This window comes from Calypte anna, chromosome Z, assembly GCF_003957555.1.
Source record: "Calypte anna isolate BGI_N300 chromosome Z, bCalAnn1_v1.p, whole genome shotgun sequence".
Lineage (NCBI taxonomy): Eukaryota > Metazoa > Chordata > Aves > Apodiformes > Trochilidae > Calypte > Calypte anna.
The window spans coordinates 42,993,098-43,017,456 of record NC_044274.1 but is presented as its reverse complement, the minus strand read 5'-3'; the positions used below and the strand labels follow the sequence as shown (position 1 = coordinate 43,017,456).

Genomic DNA, 24,359 nt, shown 5'->3' with positions numbered 1-24,359 from the left:
CAATAAGAACAGCCTAACTGTTGATAACCTGTTTCCTGTCTTTACTGAGAAGTCCTGCTTAAGAGTCCAATTGCGTTCATCTTTCAGCTTTTTGCTGAAAGCAAAAGCAACATCCACCCAAAACATTTTGCAGATACTCTGTGTTCAGTGGACATTTAAGTTTATAATTTCCCTGATGAATAGTATGAAGAAAACTCCATTCTGAATTGTGTGATTCAATAAGTAAAGGATGCATCTGGTAAGAACAACTTCCTACCAAAGAGGCAGGGCACTCTTGTGTGTAGGGAACAAAAAAACTACTCACATGATTTTCTGACTTTTCATTTTAGAGACCAGAAATGTTTCTTATTGCTGTGTACATGGCAAATGTCTCATCTCATAAATGTCAAAGGTGTTTGAAAATCATGCATATCACACATAACATCCAGAAACTCTAATGAAAACCATGCCACTGTATTAATTGGTGCTAACACTGCAAGAGTTCACTAGTGTCTTAGTAACTGGGCCAGCATTGGTTATCACAGTTTACTGCAACAATCAGGTAAATTCTGGAGGTTATCATCTTCAGAGATCTCAATAGCTATACCACTTATTAATATTTATTTCTTGTCCTCCTAATTACTAAGATGGCATTCTAAGTAATGCATGAAACAGCATATTTTTCGTAGTATTTGGGCCAGCAAAAGCAAGCAAACTGCTTCCAATGGTACTATCACGCACCGTCATTCAAAGTTTTATTCAGAGCTTAACATCTAAATGTAAGTATTCCAGGTATGTTGTACCATAAATTATTTACTGGAAGTTCTAGCTAACTACAACTTTATCAGAAGACTACATGTAAGCGTGTCCTGCAAAGTGCATGTGCAACTTTTAAATTTATTTTGGTTACTGTAATTTAAACAGGCTACATAATGGTTCTTTTTAAGAACAACAAAAAGTGCTCAACACTACATGACAATATTTCTCATAACCAGAGAGAATAAATCTTCATAAAGATCTCTCCAATGAAGTAAAAATGTACCAGTGACAATATTTATAGTTGAGAGGTCAATGTACACTGCAGGGTAGCTGAATGTTTAGAAGACTTGTCTGGAACTAAAACCATTGGTGTTCTAATTTAGAATTTCTCCACTAACACAAAGTGATTTATTGCCTTTATTTCATGTACCCCTTGATTTTTCTTTTCATTCATCATGGGCTGCTTTAAAACAAATGCATTTAAAATCTGCCACAAGAAGAGTGGTCTCTTTTAAATTGTTGTAAAGTAATGAAAGGACATAGTAAATCAATCTTATTTCTGCCTTACCAAAGGATAACCTTTGCTCTATTAAAGTTGTTTAGACAATCTCAGTGCTCTGCCTCACTTTCTGGGTAATAAACATATATGGCACTGTCATCTTAGATATGCCTTTAAGATTTAAGTGACTGAAGGCAACTGATTCATTAGAAACATATATATGCAATTATATATGGTTGCAGCAGCACATACTATTCCCTAATTTTGCACACATTTATATGTGTGAGCATACACACACGCATTCCTCCCAAACACAAACAAGCATGCACATATATCCATTGCATAATCTGGAAAAGAATAGAAAATTGAAAGCAAAGATGAAACCATGACACAATTTTTAATTTTACTGCATGGCTCACTCGTCACTAATGGATGCTCTCGAATTACTGTAAGAGACTACCTTAGAAGGGAAAGCACTTCATTCATACAATGGTACTTCAGAATTTTTCTCTTTACGAAGTGTATGTGAGACCTAATTTACTTTGCCCTTCCTAGTATGCCATCTGGCCACATGTTTTACTGTGGAAGTGAGTATAAGACACTGCATATAAACACCAAAGACTGTGATGACCCTTGAGATCCCTCTCACTTTTACTTTCCTATGACACTGCTGAAATCTCCAATTTCCATCTACACAAAGCCAAAAATGTAAAGAAGATGCATAAAATAAATAATATATGATTTACATGTAATAAACTCATCCAAGAGAAAATGAAGCATACTGCCGCTACCTTCTGGCATGTGACAAGAAGTCTGTTACCCTTTCAACAAACTTGGAAGAAGGTGAGATGGGCTTAAGCATGGGCAAATTTGCAGGAAAAAATGCATATAAAACCCTGTAATTAAAAAAAAATGCTGCACAACCCCAAGTTAACTGGATGTCAGATGCTTTTTAAAGGATATTATGTAAAACTTCATACTAAAAGAAACGCAGAAATTACATGTACAGTGTTTAAAAAGAGAGATGTCTGTTTTAAAACACAATAAACTCGGTATCTTTTAAAGTGAAACAGGTTATAGTAAATATAACACATTTCACAATACAACAATCTTCAAGAGGTTAAAAAAAAGCAATACACCAGAAAATTTACTGAAAAATTAACTGCTGGCAAAACCACTAATTGTTACTTGGTATTTTCATAAAAGTGTACATGTGTTTCCAGTTAGGTCTCAATGCTTAAGGAAAAAAAAAATCTGGCAAAGCATCAACTATCTTGAATAAACTATCATCTTTATGATTTTCTCTGAACTCTGCATGTGGTGACCTTTAAAATGGACATACTGCCACCTTGCCCTGGGAGTGGATGAGGATAGGGAATTCCAGATGAAGCCAACTCTAGCTATATCTCTCTGAACACAGAACAGGTAGATTGTACTGAAAAATGAAACAGCCAAGTGCACCAACTGTTGAGATGAACCTAAGCTTGAGAAAAAAAAATGCAGTGCAATAAGTACCAAGGACTACCTAAAAGCCCTTCTCTTGAAGCCACATTCAGCTTTTTTCCTTATAACTCTTCACATGCTGATAATTTCAAACTCCTCTGCCATTAAGACCTAGGAGCAACAGAAACCACATCATAAAATATATTTAAATTCTAAAAGGTCTGAATTTATTCCTGCTGCTAGCAATCTAACATTTCTGTGTATGCATGGCCTTGCTACCAACTGCAGCTAATTGGTTTATAAGCCATCATTAATCTCGGCTGTGTATTTTCACAGTTTGGATAAACACTTAATTTGCATTAAATTTATAGCAATAATGAAATGTGAAATTTTAAATGCTACTTGAAACATAAATGATGTAAGAAATCAGAACAAAACTGTGGTTTACCATGTTTGAAATAAGCAGACCCATTTAAACCTGTTAAACTAGGAATGATGATATGCGGCAATGAGATTCTGGTTTTGTAACTCATCTTCTAGAACTAAAATGAATAAATGTGATCTTAAACATCTGGAAGAAAAAAAAAACAACAACAAAATAGCTTGCAAACAGTAAGTTGAACTTTTTGTTTTCAAAATATTGCTTATTTTTTAAACTGATTTTGAAAGGAGTATTTGTCCCTTATACAGCACATTGTCTTTCCTAAAATCCTAATAAAGATTACATGTACGAGCTCTTGAGAAATAAGTGAATGAAATACAATTCCTTAAGATATCACAAATCTAATATAGTATTTGCTAAATTGACAAAAGAGTTCAGCTTTGTTTTGAATACACTTCCCAGTCTAACCCAAGATACCAGTGGCAGCACGTATATCGCAAAAGCTTCTCTATATCATGACACCTATGTGAAACTTGCCCACCTGTTGCTGGTGTAGGAAGGATGGGTCTCTTGGGCTTAGTCCCACATATCGATTGGCTTGGGATGTGCCTGAGGCTGTGTAGGCTGATTAAGGAAGAACAAAACAGATTGATAAAAATACCAACCTATCACAACTATTACCCTGTGCAGGTACAGTACAAATATGAGCAATCCAGAGTTATGATTTTGCAAAATATAGGATGTGTCTCTGTTTTTCCTTTATTTGAACTTTTAACAGAATGCAAAAGAAAAATTGGACCAGATTTGGAAAGGCATGTGTAAAGTCCTATAAACTTCAATGGAAGCTGCATGCGTAAATCATAATGATGTCTCTTGTGAAATAAAAGTTCATATGACTCATATATTTTTACTTCTTTTAGAGTGATTAAATAAGGTATATATTTCAAAGAATCACAAGCCTAATTCTAATTTCCTTTACACCAGCCTAAGCTACCTGTGAAACCACTGAAATTTCAATGCTGAGACAAAATGTTAGTGCATGCTTATTCTTGGTGAAGGCCCATCAAACAACCAAAAGTATAACAAAAATTGGAATCAAAAGTTCAGTTTACTTATATAGCATGAAATTAATCTTTACAGGCCTTTGGAAACAAGATGTAATCTGATTAGTATTTTCATGAGAAGGGAGATAACTTTTACAATATAATGCAATATAATATTAATTATATGAATCCTGAAACAACATTTTCTCAATGGGGCAATTTAAGAAAGTCTCTTGCTCTCTGGTCTGCTCCAGAAGATTCAAGAAAATCCATTTTTGAGGAGTAATGGATTGGTAAGTGGTGCTGGCATCAGCTATGATGATACGGATCATTCACCTGTAGGTCACATTCCTGTCTGGTCTCTGTTAGTAATCCCTAAAAGCCATTACATGCTCATGTTTTCTGGTGCCACTGATTAAATGAGGCAGGTGGTCTTACTCCACTTCCCAGTGTGGAGAAGACATTCACACTGAAATCTGCAGCATCACAACCTGGAAACTTGTTGGCAGAAACTTGCAAAGCTACTAAAATTGAACAGATGAACACATGGCTACCAGTGCAGAGCTACACAGTAAACAGACTTTGCTGAAAAACTGTCATAAAAATTAATCAGTTATTAGATGAAAATTATCGTGGAGGCCACAGGTTTCCCCAAATATTATGAAAGCCTGCTGTTCTTTCCCATTCAAAGCAATTCTCCATTCCACTTTAGAATGCAAAGCAGTGCTAATATTTGCTGGTTTATTCTCATCAGACTGACTAGTAATGATAACTTGTTGGCCAAGAATATGCACTTACATATATATCTATTTTGAACCAATTTAAAACCGTGCTTTAAAATATATTTACTCTTGATTTTCCCATTAAGTTAACAATAGCACTCTGTGTGGCAGGTCTGCTTTGACCGATAATATGTTTTTTATATATTCATGTATAATTTAAATATCAGCAGGACATTTTTTGCTATTTTCTTTATCAGTAAGCTATGTTCCTTCAGTTTTTTTGCTCTTACAGTTAACAACCCAGTTTCAAAAGTCTACACCAAGCAGATTGCTGCACTGGTCTGAAAAACATAAAACTCTAAACCTGAAGTATTTCTGTGCCATCTCATATATAGATCTGCATATTCAAAAATATTTGTAAACAAGGGTTTTTATTAGAATTATTTATGTGCTGTAGTGACAGACTTTGGATCTTTAGGAAAGAAGTTACTTGTGCACTGCTGAGGAAGAATGAGGAGACTTTCTTTCTAAGCCAAGATATTTCAAGATTCATGGCAATCAGGTACCAAATTTTCATTGAATCACAAGAGAAACTGGGTGCTTATGTCACAGAAAATACAGCCCATTTTTTTCCCTTAGTAGGACAATGAATACATCAGGATTGCTTTCCTGCAATTATGAATAATATAGTCAGATTATCAGAAAACGTACCGACACATAAATGACATCTTATTTTTTCTTTTCTGTCATTTGTATTTGTTCTTTTTTGTCATTTGTATTAGAAACCCTGGCCTCATGTGAGACAGTTTTTATGCAAGGCAAAATCATGTAAAACAGCAAGCAGAATGAAACCATGAGTATTTGAAACTATACATGAACTCAGGTTTCCTAGATTTTTTACTCTGGCTTAAATGTTTAAATGAGTAGCTTCTTGTTTGTTGCTAAAACTCTTCCTAAAAACTGCAAGAACTGTACCATAAGCCACCAGGGAGCACACAGATGTTATCACTTTTTAACAGAACTTCTTCTGTAATAAAAGAACAGCTAAAATATTTCCATAAATCTATCCATATATTTATTTAATTTGGACTTAACAGATGGTCCAAATGTTACTCTTATCTTTTTCTAATAAAGGCATAACCAGTTTTCCTCACAGAATCACAGAATAATCCAGGTTGGAAAGGACCTCTGAGATCATCAAGTCCAGCCCTAAATCCCTTAATCCTCCTTTATATCTCAGCCACAGCTACACATTTGCATCTCACCTCTGCTACACACTCTAATGAAAACATTTAAAGTAAAATAATACCTAAGACACATAGAGTTTGTGATCTCTGCCAAAGACCACAGGTTAGGGACTGTATTCACTGTTCAAATACTAAACAGGTCTAAAGTGAGTGATTTTAATGTAAAGGACCCTAAACAGATTAATATTTTTAATGGCTGTTTTTTTTCCAAAGTGTATGTTTGGAACTGTCGTCTTCCCCACACTGATAAATACTGACTATCTGAAGCCTAAATAAAAGTTCAAAGCCAACAGAAGCACAGAAAGTAATTAAAAAGCAACGCTGTGCATCACTAAACAAAAAATGAGTTCTTGGAAGTAAAGAAATTATCCTAATGGCAATTCCATTGAAGAATATAGGATAAATAATATGGTCCTATATAGCAATAAAGAGCTTGAAATTAATATCAAAGTTAGCATTTGGTGGTGTTTCTTAATTATTTTCTTTTATTTTAGCAAACAAAAATAAAGAAAGAACAGTGGATCTACTATCCACTGCAGCAATGAGAAGGAATTAATATTTTCTTTTGCCACATCGTTTTCTTTTTGCTAAAAATGACACAACCTATATCAACATGCAATTGTCATAGCTCGGATTCAGTATGCCTTGTAACGAGGCTTGATTTCTATAGGAAAGCTCACTGAAGAGCAATGTATCTGTTTGGAATTCTGTCTGCGGGTCATGGTAAAGCCTTGCTGTCTGGGTGCCCTTCTCAATGTCTTAACAATGTCCACCTAAGATGAACAGCCACATTTTCTTTTTCTTGTATAGTGGCTAAATATGCAGGCTTTTCCCTTTCATTTTGGTTGTCATGTCACAAATGTTGTTCATGTAACATGTTGAAATTTGAGGAGGGAAAGCTTTGCAGTCAGTCAGATCACATTTGCTCACTGTGTAAAATGATGAGCATCCAACTTGGTCAAATAGTAGGAAAAGGAGCCTTTTTCTGGCCTCAATTTGAAATCGGATTGGATCTTCGATGGACATTTTTTTTTTCCTAAAGAAATACTTACTGATTGCTGTAGGTGAAGATGCCTCACCTTCAGTGGATGTAGTGATGGGTTTAGTATCTGTCATGCTCAGGGTCACAGGTCGCACCGCACTGTGATGGGGAGAGGGTGCCAAAACTGGAGTAAAATGGCCAGGCACTTTCCCTACTACTTGACCACTGCTGTTAGGCTACAAAACAAAACCAAAAGAATGCCTTGTGAAACATACACATTGTTTTTAAGGAACCTACCCACCTATTTTAGGGTTGTCAAAAATGCCCATCATCGTGGTACTTGCATGCTGGAATGCACCAAAGCTAGAAATTTCCATGTGGTATTTTCCACAGGCTGATAGGTAGTACATGCTTCAGCAGCAGCACTTTTTGGTCAGGTTTCTTTCTGGATGCAGTGTGTGTCAGGTTGTTTCAAAATACACATGATGCTCACACAGTGGCTGTGAACCACAGTAAATCTAAATCCCATGATAGCAGGATCAAACTGACAAAGCATAGGCCCTAATGTATGAAGTATTAAGAGCAAACGAATGATGCAAAGCCTCTGTTTTCACATGCCATACCACTCTGGCTTGGAGCAAAATCAAGAGCTGACCACAGTTGTCCACAGGGATTACACATACTGGAAGGCTAAGTAATAAATCACGTGTTCGGCAGTGGGGGAGAGGGTTAGGACATGATGCACTATAATGCATATGTCATAACATCTGGACAAAAGCACAGAAGTGTGTAACAATAGGAACTCTGCAAGTTTAGGGCATAATAAACAATGATATTTCTTTCAATGACACAAGAGGCAGTCTGAATGAGACCTTATTGTCATCGAGGTAATAAAATACTTTCTGCATACAGGCACATCTGAATTTGGCAAAGTTTACTGGTAAATCTATATGTTTATCCAAAGCTTGAACACGCCCTAGGCATTGTGAATGACTGTAAATACTCCAAAGGTAAAAAAAATGGCAGTAAAAATTAGCAAGTAGTAAGTAGCTTTTTTGAGGGGTGACAGCTTCTTAAACTAATTGTACACTCTGTGAATCACAGGCGTTTTAAAACACAGCCATGCAAAGTAAAAAATACTGGGAAGCCTATTATCAGAAGGATCTTGTCAAATCTGAGATAATTCAGGATTAAAGAAATAGTCTGATAATGGAACTACTTCAACCTATCTAAGAAAACAATAAAGAGGTAAGCATAACTATGTTAATGAAGTAATGACTGGGCTGAGGCAATTATTGCAAGTATGTGCAGAGTACAAACACACGAAAGAGTAGGGAGTTATTTTGAAAGTACAGGAAGTATAAACTCAGGGTAATGGAATGAAATTGAGAAGGAGGAAATTTCAAATTAATAGCAGGAGAAACTTCCTGGCAGTGTGATCTTCTAAGCTTTGCAGATGCCCCCAAGGGAGCATCCTTCTCTTTAGGACATCTGAAACTAAGCTAAAAGAAAACACTAGGAAATATAAGTGCAAATGGAGACCTATCACAGAATCACAGAATCATAGAATCCTAGGGGTTGGAAGGGACCTCGAAAGATCATCTAGTCCAACCCCCCCTGCCAGAGCAGGGCCACCTAGAGTACATCACATAGGAACGTGTCCAGACGGGTTTTGAATGTCTCCAGTGAAGGAGACTCCACAACCTCCCTGGGCAGCCTGTTCCAGGGCTCTGTCACCCTTACAGTAAAAAATTTTTTCGAATATTCAACTTGAACCTCCTATGCTCCAATTTACACCCATTACCCCTTGTCCTATCACTGGTCACTACTGAGAAGAGCCTAACTCCATCTCCCTGACACTCACCCCTTACATATTTGAAAATATTGATGAGGTCACCCCTCAGTCTCCTTTTCTCCAAACTAAAGAGACCCAGCTCCCTCAGCCTTTCCTGATAAGGGAGATGTTCCACTCCCTTAATCATCTTAGTAGCTCTGCGCTGGACTCTTTCAAGCACTTCCCTGTCCTTCTTGAACTGAGGGGCCCAGAACTGGACACAATACTCCAGGTGCGGCCTCACCAATGCAGAATAGAGGGGGAGGAGAACCTCTCTTGACCTACTAACCACACCCTTTCTAATGCACCCCAGGATGCCATTGGCCTTCTTGGCCACAAGGGCACATTGCTGGCTCATGGTCATCTTCTTGTCAACCAGGACCCCCCGGTCTCTTTCACCTACACTGCTCTCCAGCAGGTCAGCCCCCAACCTATACTGGGACATCTTGTTGTTCTTCCCCAAATGCAAGACTCTACACTTCCCCTTGTTGAATTTCATCATGTTTCTCCCTGCCCAACTCTCCAGCCTGTCTAAGTCTCTCTGAATGGCAGCACAGCCCTCTGGTGTGTCAGCTACTCCTCCCAGCTTAGTGTCATCAGCAAAATTGCTGAGGGTACATTCTATACCCTCATCCAAGTCATTGATGAAGATATTTGTTCATAGGAACACTAGGCAGTTAGCAGACTCTTTACCTCTCTAAAATCACAAGACTTACAAATAAAAATAACAGTAAAATGTACACTAATGAGAAGTCCAACAAGCTGTCTCTCTAAATCATGAGCCACCCCCTCAAATACACAGTTATGTTTGTCAGATCACTGTTTGAGGGTGTGTTGGAACATGGGTGGGAACAAATGGGTCATGGAATTCCAAAACTTGGCAAGTACAGAAACTGGATGGTATTTACCACTTTTTCACATTCTTAGTTGTATAAACTGAGAAGTTACTAATGGAGTTTAGCAACAGGGATATGTGCTAGATGTCAAAATAGCTTCAAAACGAGAAAGCAACATGGTTTCAAAGCAATGACAATACTTTCACAAACAACACAATCTCCCTAAAAACTGGCATGCTACATTACGTTGTATTCATTAGGTGAAACTTTGCAGTTAGCTAGGTCTCCCCTATTATGTGTACCTGAAGTGAAAATGAGAGGTGGCAGAGTACAAGACATTTTCTAGAGAATGTTCTGGTCTAAAAGTTTACTGAGCATCTGCTTGTATGTTTGCACGGTCATAAATGGAGAACTCAGTAATTACAGAGGTCTTTACCTAAGAACATAAATTATAACTTTATAATACAGCAAACATTCATATATTAAGTATGTGTGATTGAATCCACTTTCTTTGAGATCTATCTTAGCAGTGGTTTTTTTGGGATCTCTATTTAAAAGGCTGACTAACCTTTAAAACTAGAGTGCCTTGGTGAACGCAAATCTGACTCTACATGCCTTAGAACCAAATGAAAATTTTAACTAACATAAATTCACTAAATTTCTAAGAGTTGCATAAAATTAATTCCCCATAGAAATGACCCAAGAAATTTCAAAACTTAGCAGCAAGTATCCTTACTTGCTGACTGCAAGTTGTACAGCATTCGAATCAAGACATCCCAGTGTTGCAATAAAACAGGCTCTGTGGTAGGTAAGCGAGCTGCAACACAGTTTGAGGCATTTGTGGGAAAAAGTGTCAGCCTTATAATAAATTTTTCTCCAGAACACTAGAAGTCTTGTCAGTAAGACCTGGTTCCTATATTAGACTAGATTTTCAGTATGTTTCTGGGGAGTTTGCTGCTCTCCTGTCCCGTCAGCCCAGCTGTACACATAGAGGGACTACTTCCACCTCCCAGTTGCACCTGGTAGCTCAGGTGGAGTCACTGACTTGTAACCACAGGGCTACCTTGGGAGCCTTAGCTCGCTTGGTGTGCTATATATCACAGAAACAACAGAGAATGCCTTACCAAAATGTCCAACTTTTATAAAAAATTAATCAAGAAGATTTAAGAGACTTTATGGATTAAAACAGCCAGTGTCATCATCCTCCATCAGTCTCCAAAGCAGACTTCAATTAATTAGGACACAGCTGGAGACCAGGACAATTTACAGCAATGTATCACCTTCTATAGGAATGCAGTACCTGACATGGAGTCTAGCTTAATTCTTGTGCTGTGAATGAGCAAAATGGTCCAAATGAGCAAACTCGTTTCTTGATGAGTTATAAGACAATTGAGTTCTACCTCATTCTCACATTCATATGTTTTACCTTGTGCAATACATAACAGCAGTGCAGTACATCACCCACTTTATCCAAACTGAGAATGAAATCTTGTTCTTATTTAAGTCCATAGGGAATTTGCTAGTGATTTTAGTGGATATGCTTTATGAGCTCCACACTATTATCTACATTTCTCTTTCATTTCCATTTTTAATGTCATGATAGGTATTGTTACATATCTATCCTACATATAAAACTGAGTGAAGATGCAATTCAGTGAAATGGGAAAACTCATTACTTCGGTAAGTTTAATTCCTATGGTTAAAACACTTCAGACACTGTCTGTACATTAGATTTCAAATGCAACTACAACCTAGTTACCTGCCTCTTAGCAATTTCATTGCATACTGTCGTATTTCCCTGAGTATGTTCTGACTGCCCTGTATGATTTATTCTGCTCTTATTATTGTAACCTCAAACACCTATTTTTCCTTTTTCAAGTACTCTGCCTCTGTTTTCCCATTTTAAAAATAACATCTACTGTAAAATTTTGCAGTCATATGAAATTTTATATATCGCAATAACTGTTCATTTTGTCTTTATTTAAACAAATTCTAGGTTCTAGTTTCAGTTTTTCCTGAAGAGTTTCTAACAGATTAATGCATTACAGCTGAAAAATCAACTGTTACTGTCAGCTAGGGCATCAATATGTCTCTGTGATGGATTCACAAACACAGAGACGGTGCCCGAGGCATAAACCTTAAGCAAACTGAATGGAGACAGCTGTTAGATAAACAAGCTGAGCATTTTAAAATGGGAGAGAGAAAGAAGCAAACACAAAAAAACGTCTGGCAAATTTAGGCCCAGTTATTGCAGGTTGACTCTTTTCTGTTGTTGTAGGCTAACTTGATTTTCAGATCTCTGTTTCATTTTTCAGCTTTTTAATTCACACCACCTTGAGATGACACAGATTAAGTCATTCATTTGCCCAAAGCCACAATGAGTTGAATTCCCTGTCATAGCAGTAATGCAATTCAAATTGTCAGACTCAATATCTGATTGTATACACTACATACACTTTTAGTTAATCCTTAAATCTGAACTCTGAACAGAAACTTTTAATAGATATGAATGTGGAGTCTATTAAAATCAGGATTCACTATACTTGTTTCCCTACTGACATATTTATACTAAGCAACTAATCAAGATCCTGTGAGACTTCTGCTCTTTTACTTGCCCAAATATCAGCACATATATATCAAGTCTTCGGTTACATTTTAGGATAGTGTTTTATCATGTAACTCATTGCTTCCAGAATTAAAAAGCTTTTTGGATGACATAGTGAAATGGCAACATTAGCATCTGCAGAGGAGACAGCACAAATTTTACACACTTATGGAACAATTAGAAAAATATGTCATGTTAATTAGATGATAAACTAAATTTTATGTTCAAATTTGCACATTACCTTTTTTTACAAAGTAATTGGAACTATAATTATAATTCCAAATTCCAAATAAAATCATTCCAGTTTTCCTTGGAATCTTAAATACAAAGCATCTTCAAGGAAAGCATCATTAAAGGACAGAAAATATCCCAGTACCTATGATATTCTGCTAAGCATTTCAGAAGATGTTTCAAGGCCTAATAAAATTAGGTTATTCCAGCTAGTGGGAGAACAATGTAACTCCATCTCAAAACACAGATTTTTAATAGAAAAACTGTGTTTCCCAAGAAGTTTACTGTATTACATAGCCAGATGATTAAGTAAAGAGTTCACTTTAGTCAGACTGGATTCACTGTGTTGAACACTCTGTCATTCATTTCTTCTCAACAGTCCCAGTTCCTTGTAATGGCAAAGGTTATTATTTTATTGTACAGCACAAACGACACAAAGCCAACCTGCTACCTCAGCAGAGCTTTTGCCTGGGCCACCCTAATACTACATCACCTCTGAATATCCAATGGCCATGTTAGTCTCAAAGTCACCCAGCTCAATGGTACAGGAGGCATTTTCATAAAATAAAAGTTATTACCTATCTGAGTAATGTAACACAGCTCCTCTGAGGAAGAGGCTTTATTAGAGGCTGTGGAAGACACTGTTGGGAAGTTCCTCTTCTGGCTGAACCTGGTGAGTTCCATTTGTGTAAAAGGAAGCAAAGCTATGATGATTTCCTTTCTGCTACTGAACACTACAGTAACAAAAGAGATGTGTTTCACTTTTTTATAGTGTCCCGTATCATTTTCCATAAGGGTAGGTCTGACTAGATTCCACACCCTTGCAACTTGAATAATTAATTGCTACAACACATCTTTTAAAGACCTCACTGGGAGACGCCACACAGAAGCTACGGGTGGTGTGACATGCATCTACCTGTCTGCTTGAGGAATTAACTTTAGAAAAACAAGTTGTTGCCAGTTCTTGGCTGACGACATCATTTCTGTACTACTTTGTAAGAGAAATGAAGGTGTTGGTTGTGCTCTATAAAGCTGAACCTCATTCATTTGAGAAAGCATTTTCTTCTTGATGCAATGCTGCTGAAACTGAGAGCAACTGCAGAGTTTCAGTAATCCTTGGTCAGACACAGGTAAGACATTAAAGGTAAACAGTCTTCCATCCTGAATAACAATTTTGCCTGTGAGCTCCTAAAATCTGAATTATTTGTCAACAGGCAGAGGACATGGAAAGACCTGGTTTTCCTTGTATGTTTTCCTGAACAGCATAAGCCCATGCTATACATGAAAGGGAAAACTATTTGTAGACAAATTTTTAAAAGATATCTTTATTTTAAATGGCATTTAATGCACTCTAGAGATTTATAACTGTTCCTTCAATAAACTAAGCATGAGTAAAATAAATACAAAGTAATCACAACTGCAAGTGCATCCTAAAATGCCTTGCCAGTAGACAGTAATTAAGCTAGTGCTCTCTCTCTGCCTCGCAACTACAATTAAATATTGAACATCGCTGTATTTAAGCTTCAATAATTTCTTTAATAATAAAAAGAAAGATTTGCCTAAGAAGCTGAAAACTATTAAATATCATCAAATAAAGGCTAGCTCTACCAAAGAAAACACACACACACATATCATGTCTATCAGCTTATTCTGCTCATATTCTCCCAAATAACAACAGGAAACCTTTAGACCAGCCCAAACAGAGCTCCTCAAGATTCCTTCCTCATTACTAAATGACTGCAGTTACTGTTTTGAAGATTGACAAAGCCTGCCATTCCTAAAGACTGTGCCTATCTTTCACTGAACAAAGAAAAAAATAAAAATTGAATACCACAACCAATTATGAGAGGAAAGCAAGTGGCCTCACCAACTTCCAGAAGCAGCTCTTCTCAAGTAGATCAGATATTTCTGTCTTCAAACAAAGATATAACCGCTGAAATGATAAAGCTGTAAACTTGCCCAAATTGTCACAAAGAACGTTTTAACAGCTCCAGGAATTTTAGTCAGTATGTGGACTGCAGTTCCCTCGGACTGTAATATGTAACGCGTATCAGCTATTTATTTTAAAAGGAGGAAGCCCAACACGTAATTATTCCAAACTGTAGGCATTTTACCATGCCACTGAAAAATGCATATTTCATTAAAAGTATCACAATATTTGATTTAAGGTAAACCTGTAAATGGTGCCTTTCCTAACCTAAACTCAAAGGGCTTGCAAGACTGTCTACTTCTCTTTGCTCAGTGTCAAGACAAAAAAATTCTCATTGATGCGAGGTTGTTCCTCAGCAGGATTCACCTTAAGTGTTTGCATTACTACCATTTCCCTCACAACACTTGCTGACCCTTCTTCTGCAATTCACCCACACTTTAACCACGAAACTATTACATTTAAGGCATCAGGGCAGCAAGTTTGGACCTTTAGGTTTTACTTCAGCCATGCAAATGGTGCTCTTCTTGGTGATTTATTCAGGTTCATCGCAAGCCTGATATTGATACTGAATATTGACTCACACTCATGATTGCTAATGCAACTGTGTTTCTGCATGTGCGTGCACACGTGTACACACACACAAAGGAGATAGAACTTTCCATGATGAAAAGATGCACCCCTCTAGAATCATTCAAAAAAGGAAATGCGTTAAAACTCACGATAGCTTTGAAAACCCCAATACGCTGTAGATGGATAAATACTGTAGGTGGATTAGACAAACACCAATCAATTAGTTTCTGCTGAAAGTTACAATGACTAACCAGTATCAGTTTAACTGTAGAAAGACAAGCACCCCACCACATTATGAATAAATATTCTCACACACAATTTCATCCAGTAACATGAGTGTCTAGCTAAGAAGCATTGCAGTAACTACAATAAAAAGGTTCGGCAAAATTACTTAATTAGCAGAAATTACAGCAGTTCTCCAAACCTCAGGTACCTTTCAGACTCGTAGTTGCAGGTAAGTCCAGCTCTGTACCCAGTATAAGTCCATTTCTGTTCAGTACATTGGTTTATTTATTCTCCAGATTGAACAGAGGATAAAAAAGCAGATATGCATGAATCAGACAGCCACAGCTCTCTTTTGTTTAGATTCATCCACTGTTGTTCACTGCAGCCACAGGGCCTGTTTGAACTTCCTGACTGTTCATCACCCGTAATTTGGAGTATTTAACATTATGTCAAGAAAATTGCCCACTGCCTCCCACCATGGAAACCTATGGGAGCTCTACATCTTTAAACTAATTTTAACCAAAGTATTCCATTGAATAGCATGACTGTCTCACTGTAATCAGTGCAGCAGTAATGTAATTAATCTCGAAATTGCTGTGGGGAGTACAAGGCATCTCAGTTGCTTGTCGTAACAATCTAAATTAGCGTATTACTGAAAGATGTTGGGGAGGAACAGTTCATTTTAGGTAAATGCTGTCGGGGTATCCATCCTTTCTATTTCTAAAGCTGAAATTAAAACTATCATCGTGGTTCTCCTTTTGAAACACAAATGAGTATGTTTTGAGGTGGAAAAGTATAATTAAATTTGATGTGGTATTCCTACAGATGCAGTTTTGCATTTTATAATAATTAAATTTGTTTGAATAAAAATTCATGTTTTATTTAGGAAAGAAAAACTGGTTTGGCTCAAGGCATGCTATTGTATCAGAACAATTCCCTTTTGCCACTGAAACTTCACAGGCGGCTGCTTATTCTTTTCCTCAGCAAAAAAATTATCCTTGCTGTTTTTATTTTTTGTACAGCCATCCTTTAACTGTTCTATTTAGAGATATTTTGACTGGGCATGCAACTCCTCTAATGCATCTCAGAGGTGAACTGTAAAGAAATGCATTTAAAAGAGATTCCACTAATAACAGTGATTAATGATTATAACAAGTTGCAGAGAATAGCAGATGCATATGCCTCAAATCCAATACCTGGTGGTGTTTAACCTTTTCTCCTCTTTTCAGGCACTAAATAACACATCAAATTAAATGAAAGACATTAATATAAAGGTTATGAAAGGTGATAGAAATAGTAAACTGAGTCCACTTTAGCCTGTTATTTCCTATGGTCCCACAATAGAAGAGTAGAAGTGTTTGGGGTTTGCTACTACTCCAAAAAAAATCATCAGACTAAAATTTTATCTTTACAGACTGAAGATAAAGGTCTATTAATTTAAGATCTATTAATTAAAGTTCTATTAATCCTTCAATTGAAGATAAGAAGAACAAAACTTGTGTTGGACAAAGTGTTGAAAGTGCTTCTCCTGCTCAATGAATATAGTCCACAGTGTTAAAATCTCAACTTAGCACATTTACCAACTGTCTGAAATAAAGTCAGATACTTCTTTTAGATGTATTTTTTCAGTGACAATCCAACGCAGAACACTGAACAATCCAGAGAGATTATCACCTAATATCCTCTTTCAATATATATAAGAAATCAAAATGTAAGTAAAACAAGCACTGAATAATTAAAGAAATGGATAACAGTAAGTGCCTGATTTTAATTTGCATAATTTTTCCCTTAATAGTGCCTAATTAAGACATCACTTTGAAAAAAATAAAAATAAAAAACACAACAGAACTGAAAGATTTTCCGCATTGAATTAACGTTAAGGACTTTTAATGGGTGTCTTAATTAGACTTTGTTATTCATGGAAATTTTACACAAATTAAAATCAGGTCCTGCATGCAACATTCCCAGCTGAATCTCTGCAAAATGCTATATGGGACTGAAAGACTTCAAATCCATGCACAGATAGCAATTTGTATTCTGAAGCCGACATACTCTATGTTCACTTTTTGGTTTAATTTGCATTAATTTTGTAACCAACAAAAATCACATGTTAAGATTTGTCACTTCAAAGTAGATTTTGATTTTATGGACTCACTTTTTTTTTTTTTTTTTTCCTTTAAAATATGTAGATAATCATGCAGCTGGACTAGAGCATTAGCCCATGGGAAAACAGCCACAATAACCCCTGAACAACCCAGAAGGTCCATATCTGTTATTCAACACAAAGTCTGATTCAGTCTTAAGGTCTATTGGTGTTGTGCCTGAAACACATGCTGAAAGGCCTGTTATTTTTGGTGAAAAAAAAACCAAAGCCCAAAACAAAATGCTGTCACAGCAGCTTTTTTGTCCCTGATAAGAGGAGTCCTTCCCAAGGAACCTAACTCTTAGAAACAAGAAAACCCGATTGCTGTCTCTACAGGCTCTTCCAAAATACACACTAAAACATAAGCTACAGAGCTCCACGGGACAAGGCACAAAAAATAAATAACAGCCTGAGCAGCAAAGATTACATTACAATGACAGTGGAAATATTCCATGTATTGACAGTCTGAACTGCAGTTTATCCTATAGTGCAGCTCACATGCTAGCACTATGCACTGATGCTATCATGAAAAGCAGTTTTTTCACACAGTCCTTCAAAAACTATTTTAATTATAAAAAACATTTTAAATTCCTATATCAGCTACAGGTCTGAATCACTGCAACAGCCAGGAACTCATCTGTTACTGCATGTACTCTACAAAAGGAAGAAAATACAATTTTGTGGATCTGTGCTTTACTCACTTCAGTAACGTCCTTGCACCTGTGCAAATAAATGTCAGAAGCTTTACAAAACAGGGTAAGCACTTCCTAGCTACGGTTGGTTTTCACTCTCAGTCTATAAATATACCTGTATGTCCATGCATGTGCACGGATGCATGTGCGTGCATACCATAAGACTCCTTGCTCCTTACTTACTCCATCCTACATTCCCAGTGGCCCTGTTCAGCCAGAGGCACCCAGCCTACAGGAGGGGTGCTGAACAAGGACCTTCCCTGTTAGGGATGCCAGCTCTGTTTGTTATGCTTGACTGAGGTATCCCAAGCAGATACGACTGACCTGGACCCTTTATGCAACCATGCCAAGCAGGAAAAGCTGGATTGTTTATATACCAGCTCCCAGCTCGCTCAGCCACTAGAGCTGGTGAGATGGTCTGGATGCCCTGGAAGACAATTATTCCTCATATCATTTCTTTTGGAGGGTTGGCATTGTTTTACAGTACCTGGCTAGTCTGCGGGCTGGACGGGTCATAAGAAGGTACATAATTCTTCAGAGTATCCTGAGGATTCAGGTGGGGAGGATATCTGATAGTTGGATGAGAGAAGTAGCTAGACGGGGCAGGTGGGAGAATAGCTTGTGCTGGAAATGGCAATGGTGAAGGTGGAGGTGGAGTTCTAGTTGAGATGACTGGAGAAGATTAAAAAAAAAAAAAAAAAAAAATTACTTTGCATTTTGTTATACAATTCTTCATCACTGTGTTACAGCAAAAAAAATAAGAAGTCAATTATCAGTCAGTACACTGTGCTCCGGTTCATGGCATCCTTACAGGAAAACTTACATCTTCCCCTCACATAATCTCAGGCAATGGAAAGTGCTACTGTTTCATATGCAATAATACTGCATCATGTTTTGGCTTTGTGGGTTATGCCACACTATTTTTTCACTTTTGGTTTGAACAGTAATCATTCTCATGCATGAAATACATTTCAATTACACAGCTTTCCCATATGGAGCTTAAATAAATGAAACATATATTTTCACTCAATAAATAAATAAATTAATAAACAAATCTTCGCTTTTAACAAGCAGAAACAAGCGAAGTCACAGGTCCTAAGAAACAGTAATTCCTCACTGTATTCCACTTTACCTGCCTCTTGTGGGGGCTGGGTGATAACTACATGCCATGAATATTAGGTGACCTTTGTGAATACGCTAATGAACATTCAACTTCAGGGGCTGAAAAAATAATTCATCCAGTAAAAATATCTCTGATAAAGGAAAAAGTATCTATCCTATGCGTATTTTAATTTGCATTCTCTTTCTTCCTAGCACCTAGAAACACACATATCTCTATCTATAGATTATATGTAAAACCTAAACAACAAAGCATTTTCACAGTGAAAGGACATCCTGCTGCTGCCCACTGGTCCACATGGAAGTGGAGAGTGTTCTTCTATCACACTGCAAAATCCCTTTTTCATCCTTTCTACACATTCAGAAGGCATCTACCTGGCAATGTATTAAGAAGGAGGTACTGATTTCAGTGCAAATGGAGACTGGATAATGGTGTTTTCATCTCCATTAGTGGGAGGGCACAAAATCAGGTCTGTTTAAGCCAGGTATTTCATAAGCTGCTCACTGTTCTATTCTGAATCACCACAAGCACACCAACACTGCTCTTCTGGACCACCTCTCATATCTTCAGAGATTTTGAGCTTAATTTTAAATCACAAGCTATTTCTGAGCTTGGACCTAGACACTGTTTATTTAAGGTAAAACAACAGTAGGAACCTTCCACAATTACTATACTTGGTAATCAAAAACTTGTAAATCTCAAAAACATTGCTCACTGACATAGTAGAACAGGCTACGCAGAGTGAAATCAGGTTTCCTAGAAAGTAAGTATCTTATCTAGAAGTTAAGTTATGACTGTCACTCAAATACATGAAGAATCATAGAATGTCAGGGGTTGGAATGGACCTCTGAAGATCAATGAGTCCAGCACCACTAAAAATTTAAATCTGAAAATTATACGCTAAAGCAAATATAAAGGTCTTCACATAGGTATTGGGCAAAAAATAATTACAGAAGCTTCATTTTGTGACAGTTCATTTTAAACACAGCTCCACCAGTTCAGTTTAATCTTATAATATTAGTTACTGATCTGACATACAGGAGCTGTGCAAAACAAACAAGGGAGAAGAAATCTATCCCTTCCATTTCATCCATCATCTCTGATGTGCTTGAGTATTTTCTGATACTGGTAACCTTACAGAGACCAGAATGAATCCAGCCTCAATTTCATGATACAAAATAAGTAGATATTAAGGGGGAAATAGTCCTTACACATTACTTTATAGAGGAAACTTGAAATCATGGAAAAATCACAAAACAGAAACTTCTCAAAGCAGAAATACATGTTAAAGAAAAGAAGAGAGTCGTAAAATCTGTTTTTACTTCTCTAGTCCCTCAGCTCTTCTCATAAAATTAAATTCCTTTATATGTGGTTTATAAAGAGACAGGATGAAGGGAAGACTTCTGAGGACTTACTGAAGGACTTCTTATTTGAAGAATCAGGGTCATCCTCATCTCTAAAATTAAACATGCAATGATGATGGAATTTCCCTGTCATTCCTGGTAAACCTTCATGCTAACACACATTCCAACATATTTGAACTATTTCCTTCACACTGTACGTGACGTTATACCATGGATTTACCATGGATTTCAGAAAGCAGATATTTATATAGAAATATATTTATCACGAGTTCAGCCCTTTAGAAAAGCAGCACTGGTACATATTTCATTATGCCACATAGTGAGCATGGTTGTGACTTCTCTTGTGTATTAAGTGCTACCTAATCCAGTACTTATATACAACACAGTCTAGCACAATAACAAAACAGGGTGCAGGTGGAAGGAGGAAAGACAGGGAAAACTTCTCTTCTGACTATTTCTTCATGAAATTTACTTTTTTTATTCACCGGTTAATCCTGTATCATTTCCAGTAAGACTGGAGCAGCAGTCAGACTACATGTACTTAGTTTAATGAGCAAGGACATTCCAACCACTTCCATTTCTACTCTCATGAGTACTATAAATGGGATTAGGTCTCTAAGATAAAGTCTGCAAAAATGTATCACGATCTGATTCTAGGAAAGGACAGAGTGGATTAATACAGAGTAATTTACTCCTCCTCCTTAACCCTCACCACTGTGTGCAACTCCTGGGATTCCTGGGTGGTGATGCTGGGGAAAAGTGCTCAGTCTTGGTGATGAATCCTGGGGAGAAGTAGGACTAAACAAAGGCTTTTCAGGTTTCTTCATTGTAGGAGAAGACATATCTGCAATGGAAAAACAATGGAACAGTGACATTAGCTCAGAAGCTTGTCTCGGGACACATGATTTTTGTAGATATTTATTTTTGCTGCTCTTGCATGGTTCTTGCATGCTCTTGTTTGGCCACCCAACTCCCTTATGATCAATAAACAAATTTTAAACTCTTGTTTTCAAACTCAAAAATGAATAATAATTCCCTAACTGGTCCCTCTCCTGCAGAACAGAAACTACACTCCTTTTGTACCAGAACAGCCAACAGTGAAAAAATGCATGTCTTCAGAACCTCCTTAGCCACTTCTCAGCTCTGCCAAACATCACCAAATCATCTGCTCCTTCAACAATATTTATTGTCTTTTTTAATGGAACACCTACACTCAGATGTGTAGCATAACTGCCATACACATGCTGGTTTATGGTATTTTTTATTTTGTTGTTTCAAAACCCATTCCTTACCCTTCCCAAAACCATAGTGAAACAATGTAACCTCCTTTCTCTATCTCATATTTTCCATGTCTCAAGTAGGGCCTTCCCACCTCTTCCTTCCAGTTTCCTGATCAACAAAAACATCTCTTTAAAGCTCACTGAGTTAAGATAACACACTGGCAGGGACAAATATATGATTTCAACCATGCCAGTGGTTACTGATATTGCCTAAAGCAAATATACTGAATTAGTTCTGAAAGTTTAAATTAACTAAACAATATTTGTTGTATTTTGTACCAAATTATTTCAAAGTTAATTATAATATTTTTTCAAGGACAAATATCAGTATATTAAGTGGGTTGCATTTCAAATCCATGGGACTAACTCACGGTTAAAGCACAAGTGATTTTGATTTCTTAAGTACTTTACTGGATCGGGGACACATTGCAGTTGACTTTCACACATGGACCACGTTAGGCCTTTGGCACTTTTAGTACTGGCACACTGTGTTGTTCTATTCTGGGGGACATTCAAGCATCTTGGAAATCAACAACAAATCTGCAAAATGTGCTTGTCTTACTGAGACCAGTGTTTACTGAACTGGCTGAAGTTTAGGAGTGGGTTTTCACCCTGAAAGCTCTACTTAGAACTTTCCCAGCCCACCCAGCTGAGACACCTTTTGTCTGCTCTGCCCCATCCTGCTGTCAAGCCCTGCATAGGCAATGACACCAAAACCTGGAGCAGACCCTTCAGTTCCCCTCTACTATCCTACTGCAATTCCCCCACCCTCCTTTGGTTCTGACTACTCAATCGGCTGAGTTCCCAGATATCCTGCAAGTTTCACTTCTTCAAGAAGTCTGCTGATAAAGGATTTTATTCAGTGAAACATTCAGCAGGAGCAAGGAACAGCTTTACAATAAAGCAATTCAGCATTCAATATTAGCAGATATGATGAAGGTTACTGTATGCTTTTTATTATACTGATCTGTTGGAATTTTATGCTGGTATCAAAAACGTCAAGCTGACAGAACCACTTATCTGTCTTATAAAATCTGGTAAACAAATTTTTATTGGGGAAAAAAAATGGAGGAGCATTTCATTTCCCTGAATCACTAAGCAGGCAGCAAAGACAAAGTTGACAAATGGTCAGAGTTATGATTAATATATTCTGCTAAGGTAGTAATTTTTAAAATTAAAAATTGCAGAGAAATAGTTTTAAAAAGGCAAAACATGGTAAGAAGGTACATTAATTCTGGAAATATTTTCAAATATTTCATTAGGTATTATTTTCTGCTCAAAGGACAGCACAAGCTTCTTCATATAAGGCCCAAGTTCCATCAGTGGAAGAAAATTCTCACACCTCCACCAACAGATGTATGGCTTTACAAAAGCACAGGACAAAGTTAATCATCTGATGTCTTTGTGCTGTGGTTCTGTGTATTGTCAGTGTCTCTCTTCAAAACAGTGCAGTGTTACAGTCTGAGAAAAGAATGAGTGTAGAGAAATGCTGCAGAAGTCTCCTTCTTGACCAGAAGAGAAGGCTTAGAGCAGTAACAGGAGAGCACAAAAGTTACCTTTCTTTTGAGGGGTACCGGTTATAAAAACAGAAAGTGAGGGGAAAAAATGCAAAATAGTTTTTCACTGCCTTGTTTTGATTGTAAGAAACAGTGCTCTTAAATAAACCAGAATGACTTAAAGTGACTGTGAGACTCCATATGATTTTACTAGTAGCTTCTATGTGATAGCAAACACACATTTTTCTCAGTTATAAACATGACATTTTTTCCACATCATGAAGCACAGTCTAGTAGCTACACAGAACCAACTTATATACTGATAATTACATAATTAATGACAGAGAACACAAAACCAGTCCACTTGCTCTTACGTCTCTTTCAAAGTTTCAGGAATGAGATTCCAATCCTTATTACTTTAGAAATGAAAATAAAACAGTTTCAAGTGTGATTTATTCTCAGACTTTTGAGAAAATGTTAAGTACAGATGAATAGCAGTAAGATGCCAAAAGCACTTGGACAAAGTTATCAAAAGATCAATATTAATCAGATATAGTGTGCTGAGAATTCTTTCCTGATGTGACAAATGGGCTTGTTTTCTTTCTTTCTTTCTTTTTTGCTGTTCCAGATCACTGTTGCCTATATTGTCATATTACTGTCGAGATACAGCATGTATACACTCAAATGGGTGGCATGTTGTACATTTTAAAGCATCACATCAAAGAAACAGGGACTTATGCAAATGAAGAGAGTTAGATCATCTCATCTCCCAACAAGGTAAATCTGCCCAGATAGAAAGGTGGAAGAGATGCTGTGAAGCACAACGTATGTAGCCTGTTCAGCAGCAGTTTGCACAAATGGTGCTCCAGATGTACAGCTGTTCAAGACAGCCCAAGGCAACAATTTTGATCAATTCTAATGTGATAAAATGCTGTGGGGAAAGTGTGCAGAAATGTGTTTACATCAGACTTTAATTG

The 24,359-nt window shown here is 37.0% G+C and overlaps 1 protein-coding gene across 7 annotated transcripts in view; it reads right to left on the bottom strand.

Moving 5' to 3' along the window:
- NFIB (nuclear factor I B) overlaps positions 1-24,359 on the bottom strand; it is a 165,345-nt gene that overhangs the window by 17,470 nt on the left and 123,516 nt on the right. For 4 of the 7 annotated variants that reach the window (XM_008496215.2, XM_030466739.1, XM_030466740.1 and 1 more), the window contains 4 exons: positions 21,319-21,450; positions 18,610-18,794; positions 7,127-7,292; positions 3,604-3,686 (listed from right to left, as the gene is read on the bottom strand). In XM_008496215.2, coding sequence (XP_008494437.2) covers positions 3,604-3,686; positions 7,127-7,292; positions 18,610-18,794; positions 21,319-21,450 — 566 coding nt within the window. The remainder of the gene's footprint in view (positions 1-3,603; positions 3,687-7,126; positions 7,293-18,609; positions 18,795-21,318; positions 21,451-24,359) is intronic. The other 3 variants (XM_008496217.2, XM_008496218.2, XM_008496216.2) reach the window with 2 other exon arrangements.